The sequence below is a fragment of the Melospiza georgiana genome, chromosome 27 (genome assembly GCF_028018845.1).
Source record: "Melospiza georgiana isolate bMelGeo1 chromosome 27, bMelGeo1.pri, whole genome shotgun sequence".
In the NCBI taxonomy this organism is placed as follows: Eukaryota; Metazoa; Chordata; class Aves; order Passeriformes; family Passerellidae; genus Melospiza; species Melospiza georgiana.
In genome coordinates this window covers 881,408-907,450 of record NC_080456.1, presented here as the reverse complement: position 1 = coordinate 907,450, position 26,043 = coordinate 881,408, and the positions used below count along the sequence as shown (strand labels likewise).

Sequence of the window (26,043 nt, the reverse complement as noted above, 5' to 3'; positions counted from 1 at the left end):
GGAGCCTTCCCCCAGGGCCTGCATGCCACTGGTGTCAGGGACAAGGGCCCTTGGGTGGGCTGGTGTGTGCTTGGCTCCAGGGTGGGCATTTGGGATGTCCCCCACCATGGAGAGGTTGACCTGGTGCCTTCTCCCTGCTGGTGTAGGGTCCCCTCTGCCCCCGTGGGGCCGCAGGTGTTGGGGTGACCCATGGATGGAGGTGTTGGGGCTCACGTTGGCACCCAATAAAGTCCTGGTGAGGCTGGGATGGGCTGGGTGCTCCTGGGGCAAGGTGGGGAGGGGGTGTGAGGGAGTTTTGGGGCTGTGAGGTGCAGGGAGGGTGGCCTGTCCCCATGTCATTGTGTCCCCTTACCTGTTTGTGATGCCCCATCTCCTGGCTCCCACGCTGGGCTTGTGGGGTCCCAGCCGCCCCGTGCCTCAGTTTCCCTCCACCACCGGCCATTTCTGCCCCATTGGGGCCTGCCCCAGGAGGCCACGGCACAGCCAGGCTCCAGGCCAGCCGTGTGCCGGGGCAGAGTGCCAGGGAAGCCGTGTCCCCGCGGGGCGGCCATCAGCCCAGGCGTGCCACGAGAAACACCTCTTGTATTGACCGCGGTGCCGCGATACAGCGGAGAGGCCCTTCCCGGGGAGTCCCTGTCCCACCGCCGTCCCCATGGCGGGACCCCCCGACCCCCCGACACGGACTCTATAAGTATGGACACCGAACACCACGAAGGGAAGGGAGGAGCCGGGGCAGGGGGCAGCGGCAAGCGGAGGCGAGCGGCTGTGGGGGCGCGGGGGGCGCGCTGGGGCCAGGGCCGTCCCCAGCCCCTCTGAGGGAGCGGCTCCCCGGGCTCAGCGCGTCCTCGGCGGGGTTGTGCTTAGCGTGTGCCGGGGAGGGGGATGCTCGGCCGGTCCCCTGCCCCAGCCCTGCTCCGGGGGCCTGGATCCGGCCGCTCCCAGCGCCGCTGCCGGCGGTGCCGCTGTCCGAGCAGAGCACGGCGCCCACGGGAGGGTCCCGAGCGTCCCGAGGGGCTCAAACGTGCGTCTGCATCCGCCTCTGCAGGGGCCGGCTGGGGTCTGAGTTTTGGGAAGACGACTGGGAGTGGTGGGAGGAGGAGGCGGAGGCCTTGCTGGCCTTGTCGAACTGCACGTAGCCGTCCTGCTTGCCGCTGCTGCTGATGCTGCTGTCGCACTGGGTGTCGAGGAAGGAGCTGCTGTCGCTCATGGAGCCGCGCTGGAACTCGCGCTCGCACAGCTCGATGGAGCTGCTGCCCATGCCCAGCACGAAGCGCTGGCTGTAGTCGTAGAGGCGGCTCTGCCCGCTCAGGGTGCTGTAGATGTTGGTGAAGGACATGCCCGTGGGCACCCGCTGCTTGCCCGCCGGGCGCAGGTCGGCGGGGCAGCCCGACAGCGAGATGGTGGGCGTGGAGTGGTGCTCCTTGAAGGTGTTCACGCTGTAGTAGCCATTGGTGGGGTCCTGGGGAGTGGGAGAAGCGGGGCAGTTTGGTGGGGGCCTCTCTGGGTACCTCCCTGGGCATTTGGGGTGCCCACCCTGCCCATCCACCTGGGACACGTGAGACTCATCAGAGTCATGGAATATGGTGAGCTGGAAGAGACCCACCAGGATCATCCAGCCCAACTCCTGGTCCTGCACAGACACCCCCACAATCCCACCCACTCTCTGTGCCTCCTGGAGCTCTGGCAGCCTCAGGGCTGTGCCCATTCCCTGGGGAGCCTGGGCAGTGCCAGCACCCTCTGGGGGAAGAACCTTCCTGATATCCAACTTAACCCTGCCCTGGTACAGCTCCAGCTGTTCCTTCAGGTCCTGTTGCTGGTCACAGAGAGCAGAGGTTAGAGCTGCCCCTCAGGAAGAAGCTGCAGACTCTGATGAGTCTCCCCTTGGTCTCCAGGCTGAACAATCCCAGTGCCCTCAGCTGCTCCTCATATGAACCCTCCAGACCCTTCCTCATTTTCATAGCCTCCCTTTGGAGGACACCTCAACCACCAAACCATCCAGCAACATCCTCTTGTGCCACCAGTAAATTCCAATCTGCTCAGCCCCCTCCAGGTGGGGACACAAGTGCCCTTGCATGCCGCTGTCCTGGCACCACACCTTCGTGTTAGCTTTAAAAGCTGCCGGGGCCATAAAGCAGTGCCAGCATGCCAGAGCCTCTGTCCCGGCACAGGGACAGCCCTCTGGGACAGGCCACCTCCGGGGACAAGGACAGGCAGCCTGGCAGCAGCAGCGCTGGGTGAGGCTCTGCCCGCTGGTGGGCACGGGGAGGGTCCCCAGCACCCCGGGTGCAGCCTCTCTGCCAGCAGTGGGGGGCTCTGAGCCCATCTCTCACTGGGGACACAGGCAGGCCCCAGGATCCAACCCACCTTCAGGTTTTGGAACTCCTTCTCCTCCTCCTTGAGCACCTCGAGCTGCTTCAGCACCGAGTCCTGCTGGAACTCGCCGCGGTCCATCTGGGAAAGGAGCAGGGTCAGCATCCAGCACCGCCCGCTCCCCATCACCCCCAGGCCATGGGGCAGCCCCACATCCATCACCAGCCCCTGGGCACTGGGAAATTGCCACCGGCCGGGTTCAAGGACGTGCCCAGGGGTGCCCCAGTGGTGTCCGAGGGCAGACGCCCAAAAGCCACACAATTCCCTGGGTTACAGATTAATTTTTCCTGTTTAGGACAGAAAAAGGCAGGCTGATGCAGAAAACGAATTATTTACCGAGATGAGGGCTGGGGCTGCACCCGCCTGCCCAAAGCAACACCCCCAAAATCGTCTGGGGTTTTTTTGGTGTTTTTTTTTTTTTTTTATTCCCTTCTTTTCATCCTTTCCTCCTCAGCTGAACTTGGCCGCCTCATTAGTTCTCCTTTGAAGGCTGGCTGTGATCGGGGGGAGGCGGAGAGGAGGGGCAAGGTGCACATTAATTACACCACAGCTTTAATTACCCTTCCTTCAGCACGCGGGGCTGTGCAGGAAGCGGGATAATTATCAACCAATTCCTCAGTTGCCTTTTTTTAGCTTCTCCCGTATCCACCCGACGCCTCCAGCCCGGCTTCTCTGGGATCAGAGCCCCACGTCAGCCCCAAAATCCCCTTTTATTGCCCAAATTCGCTCCTCTTTAAGATGGTAAGTGGCTGTGGAAATTCACCCCGCGGCACTTGCTGTTCATCTCCCGAAAGCCTTTGATGTGGCTGTTAAAGGCAATAAATTAAAGTACCTGAGTTTTCCTAGGGAAAAGAAAGCCTGTATCAGCCATTGATTTACCAGGATAAATACAAGTGTCGCCGAGGATTAAACGAGTGCAGCTAAAATGGGACGTGGAGGGGTTTTTTTTGCTCTGCCAACCCCGGCGACCCCCTCGATCCTCTAAAGCATCTCTGCAAAGGCAGACTGGGGATGTTAACCCTATCGGAAGGGTTTAACAGGTTGGAATGAAAAGGAAAAAAAAAAAAATTTCTCCTTGGATTTGGGGGTTTTTTTTGGGGTTTTTTTTTGGGTTTTATTTTGTGTTGGCGTGGATGACACAGGCCAGATCCAGAGATGGAGAGGGCAGAAGGGAGGTGGGAACCAAAGGAACAATCCCACTGTGACCAAACCTCCCTGGAATTAATGATGTCGGGTTTGATGGGGTGTTTGAAGGCATTTTATTTAAGCCATTTATTTTATTGAAGTGATGATGGGAATGATCCGGGTACTGGGATGCTCCATGGGGACCCCGCCTGTCCCCTGTCCCCTCTGAATTTGGCTGCACCTCGTGGATTTGGGGACTGCAGGGAGTCTCCACATGAGGTCCACAAAGCGCCACCACATCGCCGAACCTCCAACTCCCCCATTACAGCCGGTCATTAACAACTTTAATAAAGTTTTACACCGTTAATTAGTGGGCGGTGGGATCCTCGTTAGTGTGATTTCCTCTTTGTCATCACTGAGTCAACACCGGGAAGGGACCGACCTTAACTCAAGTTCACTCCATCACCAATATTAATGTGGATTATGAAGGGGGAGAGGGAAATAGATGGAAAAAGAGATGTTTAAGAGCCCTGGCATGGGATGCCCCAGTCATTCCTGAGCGTTTTTCCAGATCCATCCTTTCTCCAGCCAGGTGACAGCACCAACATGCTCAAGTTCACTCTATCACCAATATTAACAGGAATTATGAAGAGGGAGGGAGAAATAGAGATGTCTGAGAGCCCTGGCATGGGATGCCCCCATCTTTCCTAGGTGTTTTTCCAGATCCATCCTTTCTCCAGCCAGGTGACAGCACCAATATGCTCCGGGCCTGGCCGTACACCCAGCTGTGAGTGCCACCATTCCCCCTGCCAGGACCTCACCCTGCCTGGCACTGCCAGGCACCAGCAGCCCTCCCTGCCTAGAACAGCGGGCACCACAAAGCCCTGGCCGTGTCCGAACCCCCTGGTGCTCCTGGCTCAGCAGGGATGTGACAAACTGCACCCCTGACTGTCGCTGCCTCAGTTTCCCCCGCTGCAGAAGGCAGGGACCCCCTCCAGATCCTGAAGCACCCCCTCTGTACCCCAAAGTACAGAGATAAACAGATTCAGGGAAGATTTCAAACCACAGTTTTCAAGCCTGAAGATCTCCTGTTGGCAGAGTTCATGGAGGGAAGCATAAAGAGGGGCTCGGAGCAGGACAGGCTGACAGTATGTAGCATGTTCTTGCAAATACACAGCCAGCAAGGCAAAATGCAGCTGACAATAACTGCACTTGGGGGAAAAACTGAGCCCTTGCATGAACAGATGAAATAATTGTGAGTGCAGTTTCCCTGGATCAGTGCTCACAGCAACAGAGCTCCAGGCTGGCAGTGAGTGGTAACATTTTGTGTTTGCAGCCTGTGGGATTAATTTTCAGAGGAGATCTCCTGACCTTCAGATGGGCATGCCACTTGACCCAAGAAGTCTCCTAAAACCCACAGTGCTAACTTTTGTTCAAGATGCTCTCCACTCCAGCTCATGGCTGGGGATTTTGGACTCTTCAAAGGATTCCTGTAATCAGTGAGTGACAGGGACACTGTTCCTTCGTGACCTTGGATCCCCACAGACTGTGAAAGATAGCTTCAACTGGCAGTGCTGGCTCCCCCTGCCCAGTGTAGTATATGATAGAGATAATTCATGCTATTAATGTATAAAATATTGTAAGATCCAAATTATGTCTTTTGACCACCCCAGCCGGGAGCAGTGTCTTATTCTTATTCATCCAGTTCCCGGATGATGTTAAGATAATATCAGGTTTTTTAAGGTAAGAACGGAACCTTCCTGGGTGATGATCACCGACTTCTCCGGGATACCAGGACCACTCCAGAGTGATTCTCACCTCGAAGATTGTATCTACCATGATGATTGGCAGTGCCACCATGTTACATGTGAATACCGACTTCCCCGAAGTTCTCTGACAACATCCAGACACCTGGATTGGACTTTTGTCTAACTCTGCACATGAATAGCCCCAGTTCTGCATGTGAAGGGACGCAAAGAACATTCGGTCATCACTGCCTCAGGCAGAATAAACTGTACAAGAACTCGCTGAGCGAGGCAGCATTTGTGACCAGGGGAGACTCTGACATTCGAGGGTCAGATCTGTGTTCACCCAGCGCCGATCCCGGGCTCGACGCTGCCCTTGGCTGTGGTGGTTTTTTGCCGATCGAAATTCTGTTTTGCTGACAATTTAATAAATCATTGCTAAATTTTCTTCTAAGTTTGGCTCTCGATTGGCTCATTTATAACACCAGGGAGCGCCTCCCTGCCCAGCAAAGCTCCTTCCAGGCTCTCCCAGCGCTGGGAGCAGCGGGCAGTGCCAAGCCCTCCGCTCTGCTCTGCGAGCGTGGAGCTCTCCCGCGTTTCACGCCACCAAACGGAGCCTCTGAGACGGAGAATCCCACAGGATATTAAATTCTTGGCTTTCATTAGTGGACACAATATGTTTTTTAAAATGCTGCTTCAGGTTTTCCTGAGTATCCTCCAGACCCGGCGGGCTGGAAGAGCCTCCCCCCGCCTCGCTCCAGGTTTAATTACAATATTTCCGGCTGGCTGGGTAATTGGATGCCACCCGGCAGCGCTTGTGCAGGCGAGATGTTACGAGGGTGAGTGAGGGATGTTGATGGCGATTCTCAAACAGCGACTTCCTCTGCTCCCAGGGAGGGAACAAGCCCATGAATAAAGAACCCCTCTGGGAGTTCCCAGCTTGATGAAGCTTTATCACCTTCAAACACCGGCTCTGGCCTCGGCCGCCCAGTGATGTTGGTGCCCACCACAGGAGAGGCTGCCCGTCTTGTCCCACCTCCCCCAAAATGCTGCTTTGAGATGGGCTGGTGTCACTGGGAGGGGCTGGCTGTGAGGGAGGGATGCTCCCCAAGCCTCCTGGGCGAGGCTGGGTGTTGTGGAGATGCTGCTCTCTGCAGTTCAGATCCGCTCTGACAGCTCAGGGCTGCCCGTGCTTCCCAGGGTGGGCACATGGAACCCCATGGGCACGGGGGAAGGCAGAGAAAGGGGCAGAGAAAAAGGGATGCTGTGCCCACTGGGCTGAAGATAGGAAGGAAAATCACCCAGAATGGAAATTCTGCTCCTTTGCTTTTTCCTCTTCCACCTGTCTGGAAAAGGTGTCTGGTGCTGATCACCTGTGAAGGCTATGAACAAACTGGGAACAACCCTTGGAGCAGAAGGATGGGTTGAAGGAGACGAGAAAAGATAAACCTGTCAGTGGATTGATTGTTTTGACTGTTCCACTCCAAATATGAACCACAGGTGATGCCTGGATCTGCCTGGCCATGAATGATCCAGAAGGGAGGAATGATCCACGGAAGGAGATCTCTGTGATGCCCCCGCCTGTCACTTCTGTCACTTTGGGATCGTCTCTCACTGCTCATGGCAGTGGGGATGGCTCCTTTGGGATCATCGGCCCCATTTCACAGGTGGGGAGGCACGGGCTCCCATCAGCCGGGAACAAACCCATCCGTGCTAAGGGAAGAGAAGGCTGTGCCACCCCAGGGCTGACCATACTCATCATCTTCCTCCTCACAGCTGCCATGCCCGTGCAGTGCATCCCGCAGGAGGGAGAATGCTTTTGTTGCGGTTTATTTTTCCCAGGATCAAACCCTTTACCAGGATCCTTTGCCTGCAGCCACTGGAGCTGGCAGCCTTTTCCCTGCCCGCGGCACCGCCTGGCAGAACAGCTCTCGGAGCAGAACGCCGCAGAGGCAATGTGAACATATGCAAATCAGCCAGCGTGACGCGGATCCTAAGGTGTTAATGAGTTTATAGATGCATGAATAATTCCTTGTGAAAAGCACGGTGAGCTGCCGAGGTCACAGATGGCTGGAGAACGACAAAACAGCGTTTGTGGGGCCGGAGAGTCCCGCTGGCACCCCGTGGGACACGGGGACCGAGCACAAAGGCACAAACGCGGCGCTGAGGAGCCTGAAATGCAGCAGGAGCAGCTCAGGCTGTGCTGGAGTCAGGGGCTGGGATGGGGTTGGGATGGAGAGCAGCGAGGAGCTGTTTGCCAGTGAAGCCCCAAAACAGATAGCCTTCAAGAAATAATGAGTTAAAACATAGAATGTGAGGCATTTGAAGAAAGCATAGCATTAGGGAACACATAAAGCAATAAATCAGCTAAAGTATGAAACACAAAGGAAAGAGAGATAGGTATAGGGGAACTGATGGGCTAAGCATGTTCAGAGCCAACAATGTCAAACTGACCCTAAGAACTTTGCCAAGCCATAGAGACCAAGCCAAGTACACCGGGAATTGGCCAAATTAGGAAAGAAGTTCAAAAGTTTAAGGAGGAAGACTCGTCACGAGACCCCAGCCCATGATGAAGGCAACCGGAACGACCACCAAGATGATCCTCAAAAGAGGTGTCCCCGCCCACGCTCCGCCTACACCACGCCCCATATGAATATTCATGCAAAGATATGATTATGTATATGATCTGATGTAATCCTATATTCAAAACTGTATAAAAGGCTTGCTTTTGTTACGGGAAACTCAGAAATCCATTTTGTGATTTCTCCGACGCGTCACAATAAAATACCTCCTGCTTATTTGACCTAAGCTGAGTCTCTTAAGCAGTTATTCTCGCCTTTTGGGGCAAAATTCAGCATCACCAGTGTGGCTGCTGCTCGTTAACATCCCCGGTAATGATCCCGAGCCCCGGTGTGGCACTGACACTCACAGCTGTGATGAACACCCTGAGGGTGAGATCACCTCAAGGGATGGAGATCCCACAGGACGCTCGCAGAAGGAAAATGGGGAAGCAGAGGGAATAATGCTGTAATAATGGGAGGAAGGAGAGCTGGAAAATCCTGGAGTTGCTGGGCACTGCCCTCCTCCTCCTGCTGAAGAGGTCTCATCGCTCCCTATCAGCAAGAGGAAGTTTTTAACTTCCTTCCTTCCTTAACTGATCCTCCATTTCATTGACAAAGTTGGGATGTTTTATCAGGAACTGTTTGGCATCCAAGGCTGGGTGTCTGATGGCTGGAGGAGGATGCCCACAGCAGCTGTTGGACACAGCAAGGATAGGGATGAAGGACAGAGGGAGGGGGTCTCTGCAGACTCTGTGGAGAGAAGGAATTGGGGAGTATTTCCTGGGAACGTGCTTGCTGAGGGCAGATGAGGGTGGGGAGGCTCTGATCCAGGCAGGGGAAGGGGTTTGATGCCTTCTCCCTGCAGGTAGGATGTCCCAGCTGTCCCAAACCCTGCCAGCACCAGGGTCAGAGATCATGGACCATCTCTTCCAGCTCCTGAACGCTGCTGATCCAATGATGCAATTTCCAACTGCTGTATTTTCAGGAAAAATGCCTGGATTTGGCCAGGAAAGGGGAAGAATTGCCCTCCTCCAGTCCAGCCAGGCTGTGAGTCTCTGTTGTGTCACATCTGAAAGTGCTCAGCTTTAGGTGTGAACCCTGCTCACACTTACACTGTTCCATTGTGCGGTGACCAAACCACCTCTCACCAGTCTGGCTGATTAACCAGAAGAGCTCCACAACCTCTCCCTCTAAGGCATTTTTTTCCCAGCTCTCAAACAAATATTGTCATTTTTTCTGCACCATTTCCACTCTGCCTGAATCCTCATTGCAATGTGCCCAGCACAGCTTTGCTCCCAGCTTCACCAAGGCACATGCTGATGTGAAATCACCCCCTGGCTCCTGCAAATAACCTAAGAAAACCCCCAGGATGGCTTCCAAGATCCTGTGCTTGAGCTCCCACCACCATCCTCTTTCTTGTTCACTCAGAGTGTAAATGTTCCCTTCTGCTGAGGCTTTGTGTGTGCTTCCAGTTATGGTCTGGAGTGGGATTTGGGATGATCCCAGATGCCCCTGAGGGAGCCAGACCTGGGCTTGGCACTGCTGATCACAGAGATGATGTACAGGGTCCCACGGAGAGAAAACTTGTCATTTCCCTTCATCCCAAACCCAACCCCAGCCTCCTCTGTCCTTCCAGCCTTGCAAATCCCACCATGGACTTGCAGATTTCTCAGGGCAAAGCCCTCCTGGGAACGAAGGGTCTTGCACAGGAACCCCAGTGGTGCAGGGATAAGTTGCCAGATCTCCTCCTCCTCCTGCCTCATTGTTTGGAGGCTCCCTGGCTGTCTAAACACTCTGGCAATCCTGACAATTTCAGCAAGCAATTCCACCCACTCTACGATGATCAGCCTTGCCTTCCCACCAGGCATTCACGGAACAGCTTTTGCAGGCAGGACATACAAGTGCTGCCCAAAAAATTGAGATTTAGAGGAGGAAAAAAACCCACCCAGCAGCCTAGAAAGCAGCCACTGGCTTCTTCAATCCCTTCCCCCTTTCCCATCTGCTCTTTTATATCTTTTTTTTTTTTTTTTTTTTTTTTTTTTTTAGGATTCTTTGCCATTTTTCAGCTTGTATTTGTCACCAGCAAGTGAAAGCCAAGGCAGGCTGGGGCTGAGCCACAGAGAGCAGTGACCAGAGCACGGAGATTGGTGAGGATGCACAAGAGGCATTTCCCACATCTCAGCCATCCTCCTCTTGCCCTGCCGTGTCCGTCGGTCCCCTCGGGTGAAGGCAGTGATCTTGGGAAGGTGACAGCTCCCCGGGGTTACAGACCCAGAGACAGGATGGCCTCACACCCAACCCTGTGCTCACCCTGGGCACAGCCTCGCTGGGTGATAAGCTTGTTATCACCCCGTGCTTGCCCTGCCCTCTGCAGCTTTCCAGCTGTGAGGTGGCAAATTTGCTTTGCAATTAGCCTGGCAAAAAAACCCCTTCACTCGAGATGTTTTTATGGCAAGAGAAGGTGGATCTCGAGAACAGCATTTTTGGAAGAGCATCTTTGCCTCGAGTGGTTATTAGGGGGCTGAACGACACGTGTCTGGGTTTGTTACCACCAAACCTGGCCCGGAGCAATCACCAGGGGAGGGAAGGCATTCCTTACCATCAGCTGCTTGATGGTCGGGTGCTCCTCCGCCTCCCTGCCCGAGGCCGGCTCCTTGTGCACGATCTCCACGCGGATGTCGTTCTTGGCAGACACCACACCCTTGAGATCTGCCAAAAGAGGGAGAGGGACAAGGGGCTCAGTCCGACCTTCTGCAGGGACGTTGTCGCAGATATCTTTTCATTCAAAATCTTTCCTTAAGATTTTTTCCTTCTGAGAAGCTGAGAGGCCTCAGAAACAAAATGTAAACATTGATTATCTGCTGCTGTGGAATGCAACAGGTGCATCTGTGATTGGTCTCATGTGGATGTTTGGAATTAATGGCCAAACACGGCAGAGCTGGCTCTCTCTCGGTCCGAGCCACAGACCTTTGTTGATTCATTCTTTTCTATTCTTAGCCTAGCCTTCTGATGAGAAACTTTTCCTTCTATTCTTTTAGTGTAGTTTTAGTGTAATATATATAATTAAATAATAAATCAAGCCTTCTGAAATACGGAGTCAAATTCTTGTCTCTTCCATCATCCAAAGACCCCTGTGACCAATGTCACAGGACATCACTGAGGACTCCTGCAGCACCTGAGAAAATAAACCCGGCTCAGTGAGCCCACTGGAGAGCTGGAGGAGCAATACTTGTGTTGCCAGAAGGTAGGGACAGCTCAGACTCCTACAGAAATTCCTTCTGGAGCTCACGGTTTTGAAAAATGCATGTATTTTATGATTGGCTTTTTGCAAATATTAAAATGAATATTATACGTGTTGTGTTAGAAGGTAATGCTGTATTAATTCTCTTAAGTACTGTGTTATATATAGTTTTAGGTTATAAAAAATGTTAAAATAGAAACTATGCTGTGTAGGATACTACTTTAAAGAAAGGGCTCACAGCGAGATAGCAGCCACAGGACACCTGAATCTTTCAGAGAAAGAGAATTTATTGCCCTCTTATCAGAAGAAACAAACTTCTTCCCACCTCCAAGGCACTGTTAGGATTCAGAGGAAGATGTGGATGATGACCAGACAGAATCCTGTATTTGAATGGAATTTATGCATCATGTATGAGGTGCATGAATATGCAACAGGCTGTTGCTTTTAAGGGTTAATCCTTTGTTAGCGTGGGTCCTTTTTCCGGCTTGTGCTGCACAGAAAAGGTACCCGGACATCTGTAACTCTTGCTCTCTATTGTCTCATATTGTCCTAATTCAAATTGTCCAAATTATTATTACTCTAATTGTATTACTATTTTGATAACCATTTTATTGCTTTTAAAATTTTAAAAACAAGTGACTGGCGTTTTTCACACAGTACTGTTACCAGGGGCTGGGCTGTAGCAGAACTGCTCCCACAGGCAGTGAAATCATTGTCCAGCCTGCTGATCTGTGGGAAATCCTGCTCCTGAGGGATGGGCCAGCTCTGCCCAGGCCCTGGGAACCCCTGAGAAAAGCCTCCTCCAGTCTGGGGTGCAGACAGCACATGGAAAAGGCCAAGCAATGAGCACAGACATAGCCAGGGACAGTTTTATCATCTGCAGGCAGCCTGGAAATGACAATGAGAGGAGAGAGAAACATTCCTGGAGAGCCTCCCTGCCTTCCCTGAAGGTGTCAGGCGTGCTTTGAACAAGTCGTTCCAGCAGGAGGAAAGCGCGGAGCAGCGGGAGCAGAGCGGCGGCGCAAGGCCGAGATGAAAAGCAGAGATGGAGGCAAATCTGAGCAGCGAGACCTCAACAGCTTTGAAGCTGTCCCCCAGCCACAGACCTGGCTCTCACCTCACAGGATGGCTGTGCCAGCCCTCCCAGACCCAAAAACTGCCTTCAACCACCGGTTTGTCAGATCTACCTCCAGCTGACGGATCCAGCAGCGCCCTGCCAAGCCAGGATTGTGGGGAGCAGTCCAGAAAAGGCTGGACCCCCGGGAGATTTATCTCTAAACCAAACTGAATGATGCAACTGACACCAGCTCGAAGCTCTGTCTTGAATTCATCTCTCTCAGCATCCCCTGCCCCCCACAGCCCCCAGACCTCGCCAAGTCTCAGGGCACAAGGCAAAGCCTTTCACTGGGAACTTACTACAGCTTCTTTTTTTAATGTTGTCCTGCTGGGACCACATTCCTGGTGCTGCAGCCTCTGTCTTTAATCACAAGGAGATGCTAATCAGTGTCTTGGAGCTCCTCTCCCAGGAGTGCTCCCCCTCAAATAACTCTGGGCCGTTAAGTCACTGAAGATACAACAACAGATGCGCAGTAAATTTTTTTATTTTCCAGAGCCTCCAGGCTTGGTGTGTCTGCACCTGGTCCTTTTTTTGTGCTGCATTTTCCCAAAACATGGTCAGGAATTGCTGTTAGTTGTGGTCAGTGGCTGGGGCAGGAGATTCCTCTCCAGAGTTACTCTGGGTCACTGAATCCTCCTGACACAACGGTGCCTGCAGCCTGCACCAGGTTGTTGTTATAAATGATGGCACAAGGCTCCAGTATTTGTCTTGGGAGAGGAATCTGCAGTCATCCTGCAGGAAATGAGTCCTTCTCCTGCTATCCAAGTGCTCTGTCAATCCCATCATTCCTGAGCTGATCTGTGTAATAACTCTGCACATACACACCACTAACAGGGATGACATTCCTTTCGTCACCTTTCAGCCTGGTGTTCCCACCCTCCTGCCACCAGAGACAGTGGCCACAGCATTCAGCTGGCATCAGCACCTCAAAACTGGGGTGAAAGCCCATCCACCAAGATGGGTTAACAAGATATTTAATACTCTGCTTGTTTGATTTGTCATATATTGGTGACTTGTTAATAATGTATGTATGTAAGCTTGTGTTGTAGAGGGAGGACCCTGGTTACTCATTCTAGCATTAATTCTTGTATTTAAAAATAGGTTAGCCTGTTAATGGGGAGGGAGTGATAAAGTTCTTATATTTTTGTAGTGCAGAGCTTTAACTCACTCTTTGTTGATGGCTGCTTGAGGGTCCGCAATGTAATTGGGAAATCAGTATTTATCAGCTCGTAGAGATTGTATTCTTTTTTAAAGGAGCTGTACCCCCTTTAAATAGTCCTTAATTCACTTCATTAGGGTTTGTGGGTATTCCTTGGAGAAGAATTAAGAGTGAACTTAGATTCGTTTCACATCCAAGTCCTTCCCTGCAGGACTCTGCACCCTGAGTGTCACTGGGCTCTGGTGCAGCTGCTGGTGCTCCCAGTTCCCCCAAACCCAAGGAGGGACTGTTTTGGCAGCTTCCAGTGGCTTTTGGAGCCAGGTGAAGGGAACTGAGTGGGCTCAGTGCCACCAGCACCCCTTGCATGGATCTCAGGCTGGGGAATCCCACCTGCACTCTGGATTTGCTGCTGTCCCCAGCTGGGGCTGGCTCTTCCCTTCCCATGAGGTTTTGGGGAGAGAAGGGAGATCAGGGCAGGGATCTTCACTGATCTCTTGGGTGATCTTGTGGTGGTGTTCACAGGAGTCCCAGGAAGAGAGAAGAGATGAGGATCTTGACTCCGTGTTCAGAAGGCTTGATTTATTATTCTATGATACATATTATATTAAAACTATGCTAAAAGAATAGAAGAAAGGATTTCATCAGAAGGCTAGCAAGCAAGCAAGAAGAATGGAGTGATAACAAAATCCTGTGACTGACCAAGACAGTCTGGACAGCTTGACTGTGATTGGCCATTAATTAGAAACAACCACACGAGACCAATCCCAGATGCACCTGTTGCATTCCACAGCAGCAGATAATCATTGTTTATATTTTATTCTTGAGGCCTCTCAGCTTCTCAGGAGGAAAAATCCTAGCAAAGGGGTTTTTCAGAAAATATCAGAGCTACATGATCTCTTACTTATTCTGATCCCAAAGGAAAGTGGCAAGGAAGCCTTGTAGGGAGCACAGGGACCCCTGCCCTGGCCTGGGGAGGCTGCTGAGCTCTCCCCAGGGAATCACACTGCCAAGGGAGCAGCAGAGCAGGGAACACTCCCAGACACAGCAGCCTCTGGTGTATTGGAGACCAAAAAACCTTTTCTAAACAGGATAGCACCAGAAACACAGCAGAGAAAAGGGAATTCAAACCCTGCCACCATGTCCCCAGTGCCTTCTTTCCAGAACCTATCTTCCCAGCCCTGGTGAGGAAAATGCCTCTTTTTCCTGATTTACCAATGGGATAAATAGCACAAGGCACTTGGCTGGGATAGCCTTGTCCCCTCTTGGCTTTCTCCTTGAAGAGCAGCCCATCTTTGCATGCCTCCAGCTTGTGAGGATCTAAATCCTGGCATTTCCACCATGTCTGGGATCTGTTGTCATGGCATTCCTGTGAAATTGTGCGTCCTGTAAAACAGCCCTGCACCATCTGGTTCCATCAAACGAGAGAGAAATAATGAACCACACGCTCTCAGTTTCTTTGAAGGATGTGGCATGGGGAAAAAACTGCCCATGGACATGGGAACACAGCTTGGCCTTGCTTCCTTCAGGTGCTTGCATTGTCTCTTGCTGCCAAATGACATCAAACTGGCCTGGTCTTGGGTGCTGTCCATCAGCAATCCTTCCTCAAAAAGCAAGATACATGACTTCCCCTATTTAATTCATTAATTCTTGCTAATGGAGGCTGTGGGAGTTCAAAAAAATGGGATAAAACAGGGAGAGGCATCATTATCACACTGAAAATTAAACACATTTCTGCAGTGGGGGGTCGTGTATCCTTACTGAATCCAGGAGCAGCCTGATGTCTTTGATGGCTTTGTAAACCATCAAGGGGGGGAAAATAAAAGAACAACAATTGGGTTTTCTGGCAACCACGTGAGGAGTTTGGCATCCTGGAATCCGCACCACGCGTCTGGCGCGCCGGGAGCAGCGCCAAGGATCTTCCTCCTCTCCTCTCCCCAGAGGCTTGGAATGCTCCAGACAACCACACTCTTCTCCATCCTGCTTTGGTGCCTTTTCACAGGGCCAACAATCCTCCTTTAATTTCCCAGTGTCTTTGTAATGAGGCCAGACAATGCTGCACTGCTTCCCTCTCCTGCGCCTGTACCTGTTTCTAATGTCACTTTAACTTGTATTCCCACTGCAGCCAGACTCCAGAATGCACAAGTGCCATGAAAAACCCCTCTGCTCGCTGGCATTCCTGCCAGGAATATGCATGTCAGGAAAACTGGAATTAAAACAGAAGCAGAACTGTGGAGGGTTTTTAAGCACCGATGTGGCACAGTGAGGATGCTTCTCCCTCTTGTACCTCAGGATTCCTCCAAGGGAGAGATTAAGAGGTCCCCTGCACACCTCCTTAGCTGCTAACAGGGATCAGCAGTTACCCTGCCACGTCTTCCATAAACCCTTCCCTTTTCCCACAGGGTTGCTGTTTGCAGCAGACACTTGGTAGACCAACAGGAGAAGCAGCTTGTGCAGAGAAGTGAATTCAGTAAATTGTGTTGGTTAATTCAGGCTCTGATTTCTCCCTGCTCCACTCGATTCACCCTCTGCCCAGAGTTGTCCCCCCAGCCCTTCCAAAGGGGACAGCGAGGTGGGGGTGACTGTTCCATTGTGATTTCATGGTTCACCTCAGAACCCCGGGTCCCTCCCCTGCAGATTCCCTCCCAGGTGTGTCAGTCCCCTCTCCTTTCCCTTCCCTGACCCCTCACAGCACTGTCTGTCAGTCCTGGCATTCCAGAAGGGAATTGGCAGATCCAAAGGATGCCCTCTACCCCTGGGGGCATTGGGCCATCCAGGTGTCCTTTGTCCCTTTGTCCCTCCCCTCCTGTCCCTGCTTGGTGGCTCCCTGCCCCTTCCCTGCCCCTCTCCTGGGGTTCAAAGGAGCAGCAACCACGGGCTCAGGGAGTTCTGTTGGAGCTGGTGCTGCATTCAGAGGCCTGTGGGCCAGAATAAAGCTCTGGATCCCAACCCTCCATCAGAACCAACTTCTTTCCTTCACCATCCCCTTAAAAGCTTCTCTGGCAGAGGGAAACCTGAGGAGCAGCCCCTGGTATGGGGGGAAGCTCCATCCCAGCACCACCAGAGCTCCTGCAGGCCTGGACTTGTCCCCACGGGCCCAACTGCAGCACCCAGCCAGCCCAAAGTGTCTGTGGGGTGAAACACCACACACCCACAGCCAAAAGTGTCTGTGGGGTGAAACACCACACACCCACAGCCAAAAGTGTCTGTGGGGTGAAACACCACACACCCAGCCAGCCCAAAGTGCCTGTGGGGTGAAACACCACACACCCACAGCCCAAAGTGTCTGTGGGGTGAAACACCACACACCCAGCCAGCCCAAAGCGTCTGTGGGGTGAAACACCACACATCCACAGCCAAAAGTGTCTGTGGGGTGAAACACCACAGTGCTGCTGTTTGGTTCAGCAGCAGGGCCAGACAAGCTCAGGCACATCCCATACATGATATTGGTGACATTCCAACATGTGACACTTACTCCTCTGGGAGCGGGCGCAGCAGAAGGCGACGATGGTGGCCATCAGCACCAGGAAGGCCACGCCGGCCCCCACGGCCACCCCGATGATCACCGCCATGGGCACCGACTCTGCAAGAGCAAGGAGAGCAAGAATGAAGTGGACTGAAGGTCACAGAGGGGCCTTTTCCCTCAGGGACCCACCCTGGCTACTGGCAAGAGGCTCAGGGATGAGCCCAGGGAGGATTTTGGGGCCTCCTTCCCTGCTCCCCCATCCCTGCATGATGATGTTGGCACGGGCTGCCCATGGGACGCTGCAGTTTGTACAGCCCTGCTCGTTCTGTGCCTCAGTTTACCCTGGGAGGAGAGGGGGGAGCCAGAGGAGCAGATTAGTGACTGCTTTGTTAATACCCTGAGGTTAATAAATGAGCTTCTCTAAAGGATGAAGTGCAAAAGAAGACTGTGTGTTAATATTATAAAGAAAGAGAAATGACATCTGAGCAGGCTGATGGATGACTTAACCCAAGTCATCATTCACAGCCCCTCCCTATTTTATATCCCAATTTCCTGCCTTCTCCTGTGGCTTATCAACTGTCATCCTTCCAAAATTCCTGAGGGTGCTACAATGCCTGGGACAGGAGGGATGGCCCATGCTGGGGTTGAGCACTGTGGGGTGGGATGTGTGGGCAGGGTCTGGGGGAGGCAGAACACCCTCACATCCTTCTGCCTACAAGAACTCAGTCACCAAATTCCTGGGGGGGATTTTGGGCTGTTGCTCAGCCAGCAAAGCTGATTTATCTACACAGGCCCTGACAGCAGCTTGTGAGGTGTGGGGAAGGTGGAATGGGAAATCACATTTATGGTGAGGGGTTCAGATTTGGACCCCCAAAGCCTTTTTATCTTCCTGCCCTGTCTCTTCAGTTCCGCCAGGCACAGCTCTGACTTTGCAGTGAGTGTTAGGTTGGATTAAGGAGGGGCAGCAATGGGCAGCACTCACACTGTAGGACACCACAGCTGAGGATACCACAAATTGCCTTCCTTGGCTTAGATGATAAAGCTGCATCCCAAACACCCTCTCCCCTAAAGCTGCAGGTATCTCTAGGTCCCCATTCCTCTCTTTCTAAACACTCTGTAGGATCTGGTGAGCCAGAAGAGGGATAACTCTGTCGGGGATGGCCAGATAAGGTGTGAGAGTGTGTCCTCACAACTTTCCTGGACACCTCCTTGGGAGGTGTTTCCTCCCTGGAGGCCTTGCCTTGGAAATGGATGGGATGAATTTATGGAAAAATGTATGCAGAGAGGTGGTTCTCCTCAGAGCTCTGTGCAGATGGGGACATGGATGCTGCTGGACCCTGGGGACACAGAGGGTGACCCAGCTGAGAAGCAAAGCCCAGGGGTTGTCCCTTGACTGGGGGATACAGGAATCATTTCCCATTGCCCATGGGTGTGGAGCTGGGGGTGGGCAGGAATTTCATCCTGGACCTGAGAGCACAGATCCCACCTGTGCCTTCCATCCTTCCCAAGGGGGGGCACACCCCTACAGGTGGGACTGGGGGCAGTTGTCATTCCACCAGCATCCACTGTGTAGACAGCAAAGGGTGTCATCCTTGTTTACCCTATCCCAAGTGGGACAGGGGAGATCTAAAGCCACTTCATGGTACCCTTAAGCCATGGCTGTGGAGCTCCTGGGTCCTGAGCCCTAATTTGGGAACTGTAGGTGATTAACATGTGGTGCTGATTGAGTTCAGGCTCTGCTCACACTTGATCCAAACAGAACTGATGTTTCTCACTTTTGTGGCTTGCTCATGGATTTCCTGCTTGGGCTGCTTGATGTGTCACATGCCACTCAAGGTGGGCCAGTGTGACATGACTCAAGTGGCACTGAACCAATCCATCACCAAACCTCTGGAAGTGCCCAGGTGGTGAAAAGGCAAATCCCCTCAGTCCTCTGCTGGACAGCTGCTGCAGCTGGGTCCAGCTGCTCCAAGAAGCTCACCCTAAAATCACTATCCTCCAGCCCAGCAGCTGAGCCATGGCATGAAGTAACCAGGGATTTCTGAAGCTGCCTGCTAGGCAGTGCTTCTGCCAACAGTGGCAGCTCCTCATGGGATGTTTTTTGGTCTTCCAAGGGGAAAATGGAGCAAGGGGCTGGAGAGAGAGGAGCCCTGGGAGGGCTGGCTGGCTCTCAGCTCTGGGGAATGGGATCTGCAGGGCAGAGATCAGAGAGAAGCAGCTGGTGATGGGGATGAAGAGCCATGCAGGGAATGGGGTGGGGAAAATGTCCAGGGCTCTCCTGGGCTGGGATAAAGGAAACTGCAAAGGGGCTGTGACAGGATGGTGGGGATGGTAAACTCTCCTGTAGGGCTGGGTGAGCTGAGGGAGGTGCAGATTGCTGGCTCCCCCAGGAATCCTGCTCTGGGGCACAGGATAAGGAACCACAAGGGCAGCACAGGATGAGGAACCCCAAGGGCAGCACCTCCTGCAGATCTGCCCCCAGATCCATGCAGACCTGCTCTGGTGCCAATGGATGCTGGCCATCACTCTCCCACTATGCTGAACCAAGCTGATGTCTGCAGATGACCCTGGAAACATGTACTTTCCCCTCTTTGTTTTTGTCCCAAAGCAGCACTCTGTGAGACTTCTGCAACATTTTAAACACGGCTGAGTAAGAGCATCCCCCTTCCAGTGCCTGGGGAGCTGGGGCAGGAAAAGTGCTGGTTTCCAGAGTGGGTCAGTGGCACAGGGGGCCTGGACCCCTCCAGCTCCCCAGTCCTGCCCCAGTCACTGCCCTGCAGCTCCCTGCAGCCCTGCCTGCCCTGCCTGCCCTGGGGAGAGCTGCCGGGCCAGGAGGAGGACGCTGGGCCCTCAGGTGTGGTGGTGCCTGGGGACAATTCACATTCACCGTCAGCTCATGATTTCCATACCTGCTTGAATACCAGCTCCTGATTTCATTTCCGTACCTGTTTGAAAATAAAGCAAGTGTCCACAGCCTTGCACAGCCCACGCGCCCACCGCACCTTCCTGAGTGCTCAGCCCTCTGCTCTGCTCTGCTCTGCCTGCTCGGGGGCTGGCCCTGTGAAGGGGACCCTGTGATGTCCCCTGGCCCGGGCAGGGCTGTCCCCTGTGTCACCCTGGCTGGGGCAGGGCTGTCCCCTGTGCCACCCTGCAGTGTCCCCCTGGCCCGGGCAGGGCTGTCCCCTGGGCTGGCCCCTGTGTCACCCTGCAGTGTCCCCCTGGCCCGGGCAGGGCTGTCCCCTGTGCCACTCTGACTGGGGCAGAGCTGTCCCCTGTGCCACCCTGCAGTGTTTTCTGGCCCAGGCAGGGCTGTCCCCTGTGCCACTCTGCAGTGTCCCCCTGTCCTGGGCAGAGCTGTCCCTGTTCCACTCTGACTGGGGCAGGGCTGTCCCCTGTGCCACCCTGCAGTGTTCCCTATGTCACCCTGTGGTGTCTCCTGTGCCACCCTGCAGTGTACCCTATGTCACCCTGTGGCGTCCCCTGGTCTGGGCAGGGCTGTCCCCTGTGCCACCCTGCAGTGTCCCCTATGTCACCCTGTGGTGTCTCCTGTGCCACCCTGCAGTGTACCCTATGTCACCCTGCGGTGTCCCCTGTCCCGGGCAGGGCTGTCCCCCCCGGTGGCCCTGCAGGGACGCTGGGTGTGAGCTCGGCTCCCCGTCCCCCTCTGCTGGGACCCAGGCTCACTGCCCAGCGCTGCCGCTGACTGGCAGCCGACCTGGAAAAAACCACTGGCTCTGTTTGCATTGGAAGAAGCCCAAGGCTAATTTTAAGGGGTTCATTTAGCTCTGATTTAATCTGGACGCCAGCCTTGCCTATAAATCACAGCTTAATGAGAACAATCCACCTGCCTGCCCTGGCATTTAATAAAATAGAGGAGAACTGGAGTTCCTCCAGGAGCTAAGCATTCCTCATACAAGGCATCTCCCTCCCCTGCTGTGGAGAGCCCCGAGAGTGGAATTTCCCTGGCCATCCCCTGGGAATTGCTGGGTGTGTGAGCCCAGCCCTGTGGGACATGCTGGCATTGTGGCTGGTGGCCAGGATGGAGAGTTGCCACCAGTCCAAACGCCTTCCTCTGCTCACCCCCATCACCGTGGAGCAGTGGGCTCTGCTGGGAGCAGCCACTGTCTCTCCAAGGCTGTGAATGATCCTCCAGCCTGGACAGTGACATCACCTTGTACTGTGGGACAGGGAGTGAGGGGTGCAGGATCAGCCCGTGCCCTCCAGCTTTAGCAGGACAGGTAAAATCAGCAATACCTTACCAAGCAGAGACTTTACAGGGCTTGTCCCTGCTCCTTCCCCTTTACTAGATCATGTGCCTTAGGGATGCAATCCTGCAGCTAGCACAGCTGGAGCCTTGTCACTGTCCTTCCTAATTTCCTCTGACATCCCAAGAGCTCTCTGAGCACCTCCTGCCTCTCACAGCATGTCCCCATTCTCAGAGCCCAGCCAGGTGCTAATTCCCAGTGCCCCCAGCCCCAGCAGCCCCCAGCAGTGCCCACCTTGCTCCTTGAGCCGGATGATCTCGGTGTCAGAGCCGAAGCTGTTCCAGGCCGTGCAGTTGTAGATGGTTTGGAAATCAGCACGGACGATGTTGCTGATGGTCAGTGTGGAGATCACCCCCTCATCCGTGCTCACCGTCTCCACCGTGTAGCGCCCCGAGGTCCCGGATTCCAGAACGTTCTCCTTCCAGGACCAAGCCTGCCAAGAGAGAGAAGGGTGAGCTTGGAGCAGCCCCAGGTGCTGCAGGCACTCCCCGTGCCCAGGGTGATACTCACGATGCGGTCTGGCGGCGGAGTGCTGCGGATGAAGCACTTGATCTGCCCCTTCTGGCCGTGCAGGGCGTGCTGGGTCTGCGTGCTGGAGATGATGGGGGGCCCTGTGGAGACAGGAGAGGCTGCTGTGACCCCATGGGACTGCTGGGGATGGAGGGTGTTAGGGGGGTGTTACCCAGAATGGATATTGGGTTCTGTCTCTGTAGGACAGGGATGGAGAAACAGCCCCATCTCCTCTTGCGATGGAGAGCAATGAGTGGGTTTTTGCAAAGCCCTCACAAAACACCAGGGTCCCCCATCTCTGTACCCCCATCCCTGGGGTAAAGGGTCCTTCTCCCATCTCCTTGGAGAGCCTGGCCTCTGAGAAGGGCTGTTTGCTGCAGGAGCAAAGCAGGATCCCATCCCACCTGCTGTTCCTCTTCTGTGCCCTCCCCGATCCATTAAGCAACCAACCAGATTCATTAAGCAACCAGTTTGAATTAAACTAATTGCTCTCCAGGTCATTAAGGAAGATGTGGTGGAGAAGTTTCTGCTGGAAAACCTTGACACCCATCAGCTGGGCTCTCCTGTGCCATGTGGGTCATGAAAGGAGCCGAGGAGAGAGGGTAGGAAAGGCTCTTCCTGAGCCAAACACCAGCTTGGGATGGGAAATGTCCTTGTCCTGCCTTGGTGAGCATCCTGTGCTTGGGAGGAAAGGGATGGGAGAGGAGAGCATGTGGTGTGTCCCTCACTCTTCCAACAGCCCTGATGGCCCCAGGGGAGCAGCACAAGAGCTGGGATCCTAATTGCTGTTTATTAACCTCCTTAATTAAAGCAGATTTGCATTTCCATGAGTGGCTTGCTGCTGGCAGAAAACAGCAACAACTGGCCTGCAGGGCAGGGAGAGAGGAGTGGCAGGGGCTGTCAGAACTCCCCCTGCTCCAGCTCTGGAACTTTGGGTGTTCACTTGGGGTTGCCAAATCTGGTTTGGAGTATGTCACTGGGTTTATCAGTAATGCAGCCTTGTGGATTTTTTCCCATTTTCCTCACCTCCCTGCCTTGCACTTGACATGCTCCTTCAAAAAACAGTCTCAGGGATTTGGGGTAAAGTAGGAAGAAAGATTTGCCTGGGTATTCCTGCCTGATTCTCATCCAAATCACCCATTTATAAATTCCATACATGCACAGAAATATACCAAAATGCTAAATCCTTCACTCTCAGGCATTTGTACATACAGCTGCCTTTTGGAACTGTCCCGGTAACCCCTTCCTGCACCAAGCTTGAACACTCCCCACACACTTCCCACTGAGGCACAGCCCCGTCCCTGCTTCTTTACACTGCTCCAAGGGGAGATGGATGGAAAACAAGCTCATTGAAGCACTATTCACTGACCAGTGGCCACGGTTCTGGCAGCTCAGGAAATTACTGCTGGAAGGGAGCCGCCATCAGCATCAGGAATAGCAGGAGCTGGGTGTGAAGGTCAGGACTTGTTTTGCTGTAATGGACACAGCAGTACGGCTGTGGAAGCTTCTGCCCTTTTTGATCGAAGAAGGCAAAGAAAAAAAAAGCCACTTTGTTGTGTTTTTCTCTCTAAATGCTCAAGATGTTGTTCTAGGCACGATCCCAAGGTGTGAGTTCTTGTTTATCCATTGCTGAAAGCTCAGCTTTCCCAAGGGTCTCAGAGGAGGTGACTCCTTGCTTTGCCTGAGGAGCCTGCTGAGGCCATTGATGCTCCTGCCCACCTGATGATTCCAAAGCCAGCAGAGGCAAGAGCAGTGGTGGGATCTGCAAGCCAGACCTAAACAGTAATAAAAAGAACCATCTCCTTTCCATTTTGATGGTTGTATGTTACTTATAAATTCTGGAAGTGCTCCAAGACTGGGTGACGCTAGAGAAAAATGGCTTAATAATCATTAAAAGGATCATTTTCCCCAAGGCGAGTGGGTTTTAAATGGCACAAATGCCAATGGCTTTGGCTTTTATTATTGCTTCAGGAGTTCAGAGTCGAAGGCTTATCATCATGATAATAGTGGATGACTAAAGACTATTTGTGAGATGAACATGCCCAGAAATAATAGCACGAAGTTGCAGCCTCTTCTCATTCAGGGCTGGTGTTTGATTCTCCACCAGGCTCTGGCTCCTTATGAAAGCTGCCAATCTCCAGCTTGGCATTCAGCACCGAGTGTGAGACAGCCCACAGGCAGGGAAAAGGCTCTAAGCAATGTTGCTATGGATATAAATGATGGAGTTATTGGTGGAGGTTATTTTTAGCATCTCGGTGCCAATTTATTTGTGCGGTCCTGGCGACTCGCACAAAAGAGAAGTCTGAGGTGGAAGCCTTCAGGAATGAAAGGATAGGATGGCCTTGGCTTCTCCAGTCTGCTTGAGTCCATCTGAACTTTTGTCCCAGGCACTCAAAATGATTTGGCAGGAGAGTTTTGTTTAACTCCTTGCTTCCTGCAGAAGTCCTGGGCCGTCTGGTTCTGCCTGGTATTGATTACAAAGGAACACCACAGAATGATTTGTGTTGGGAAAGACTTTAAAACCCATCTCATTCCAGATCCCCTGCCATGGGCAGAGACACCTCCCACCAGAGGAGGTTGTTCCAACCTGCCCTTGAACACTTCCTGACACCCTGATGTGCTCCTGACCAAGCGGGGTAGCACATCAGCCCCTGCCCTGCTCCCAGCTGTCACACATGCCCAAATTCCTTGTTGGGGTGAATCCCAGGCAAATGACATCCTGAGTTAGTCACCTGGAGCTGTCCAGCCCTTCCAACAAACTTCTCTTACAGAACAAGGTGAGCAGGGGTGGTGGTCCCTGCCCAGCAGCCCCTGCCAAGCCTGGATGGTGCAGTGACAGAGGGGACTGCTGCTGATCTGCCTGTGAAGGTGACCTTGGGGTGCTCCTGCTGGGGTGGGAGCTGTGACCAGGCTGGGTGCAGTCAAGAGCATGGAGAGGCTTTGGCTGTAAATCCAGCTGCTGCTGATTTATGATGGCACCAAGTTCCTCCCTTCCCTCGAGCCTCTGCTGCTCTGGCCCTGCCAAATGCTGCTGCTTTGCATAATCCTCCTTCCCACTCACCAGACTGAATCCTATCTGCTTCCTTGCAGGCTGGTGGCCCTTGGCTCTGGCATGGGGTTGGGCTGCTCTGCAACCACAGCCCTGTCTGAGGGAGCTGGGTGGGAAGGGCACAGGATGCTCTCCCACCCCACCATCACCACGCCATGATTTTGGATAATTTTGGGAATGGATGGGCTGGTGGGATCACAGGCTCAGAGTGGGTTGGGTGATCCCTCATTTGGGATCTCTGGGCTTGCTGGGATGGATCAGCCCTCTAAAAGTCCAGGTGTCCTGATCAGGGCAGTGCAGCCACCCCAGAACACAACTCCTCAATGCCTGATTTTTCTGTGACAGAGGGAAGCATCTGTTAGTAACAGACAATTGTATCACCCTCTGGATTTAAAATCACTTCAAAATATGAGGCATTCAGCTTCCCCCTTGAATTACATCAGAGCAGGCTTCCAGCAGAATTCATTAGCTGGATTAGACACACTGTGCTGTGCTCTGGAGCTGGAACGCTGCTCCCACTGCAGGACAGGCTGCCTCTTGTTCTTGGTGGATGTGGGATGTGGGGATGCTGCTCAGGGGCTCGGTTCTCTTCACTTGGAGGGCCAGGAGACTATTCTGACCCAGAGGTGTGGGATTCTCCCTTGGTCCAACACCTGCAGTAACATGTCCCAACGTTGTCACCTTCAGGGTGCACCTGGCAACACCTCCCATGGGATGGGGTGTGCAGGCAGTCAGTTCCTGGCAGATGATCAAGGCTGAGCAGTGAACCCCATGCATGGATTTCATTTGCTCCCCATCAGTTTTCCCAGGCATAAGCTGGTGGGAAAAACCAAAAATTGCTGGAGGGAAACTTTTCCAGTCAGTGCTGCAAGCTCCGAATGCCTCGAGCTGTGGGGAGCTCTGCTCTTCTCTCAGGGCATCCCTGTGCCTGGTAGGTGTCAGGGAAGGAGCATGTTCTTTGTGCTAATTTGTTGCTTTGTTTTCCACCAGCTCATTTAATTGTAATTAAAACCCAGCAGCTGCTGGGGAAGGAGACTGAAGGTGCTGAGGAGCTGAGTCCAAGTCAGGGAGTGGCTGGTTTTCAGTGGTTGGTTTTCAATGGTTGGTTTTCAGTGGTTGGTGTTCAATGGTTGGTTTTCAGTGGTTGGTTTTCAGTGGCTGGTTTTTAGTGATTGGTTTTTAGTGGCTGGTTTTCAGTGGTTGGTTTTCAGTGGCTGGTTTTTAGTGGTTGGTTTTTAATGGTTGGTTTTCAGTGGCTGGTTTTTAGTGGTTGGTTTTCAGTGGTTGGTTTTCAGTCCCTGCTGGGTTGCCCTCAGCTTCCTTTTCCAGGATTATAGAAACCTGGAATAGTTTGGGTGGGAAGTGATCTTTAAAGGTCATCCAGTCCAACCCCTTGCCATGACAGGGACATCTTCAGCTAGATCAGGTTGCTCAGAGC

The 26,043-nt window shown here is 53.2% G+C and overlaps 1 protein-coding gene across 3 annotated transcripts in view; it reads right to left on the bottom strand.

The window, feature by feature from the left end:
• Positions 1-81: 81 nt before the first annotated feature.
• Positions 82-26,043, bottom strand: part of KIRREL3 (kirre like nephrin family adhesion molecule 3) — a 414,805-nt gene continuing 388,843 nt past the window's right edge. For 2 of the 3 annotated variants that reach the window (XM_058041431.1, XM_058041434.1), the window contains 7 exons: positions 21,557-21,657; positions 21,281-21,479; positions 19,691-19,726; positions 16,791-16,898; positions 10,401-10,510; positions 2,365-2,451; positions 82-1,459 (listed from right to left, as the gene is read on the bottom strand). In XM_058041431.1, the coding sequence (XP_057897414.1) occupies positions 1,016-1,459; positions 2,365-2,451; positions 10,401-10,510; positions 16,791-16,898; positions 19,691-19,726; positions 21,281-21,479; positions 21,557-21,657 (1,085 nt within the window). In that variant the 3' untranslated portion in view covers positions 82-1,015. The remainder of the gene's footprint in view (positions 1,460-2,364; positions 2,452-10,400; positions 10,511-16,790; positions 16,899-19,690; positions 19,727-21,280; positions 21,480-21,556; positions 21,658-26,043) is intronic. The other variant, XM_058041433.1, reaches the window with a different exon arrangement.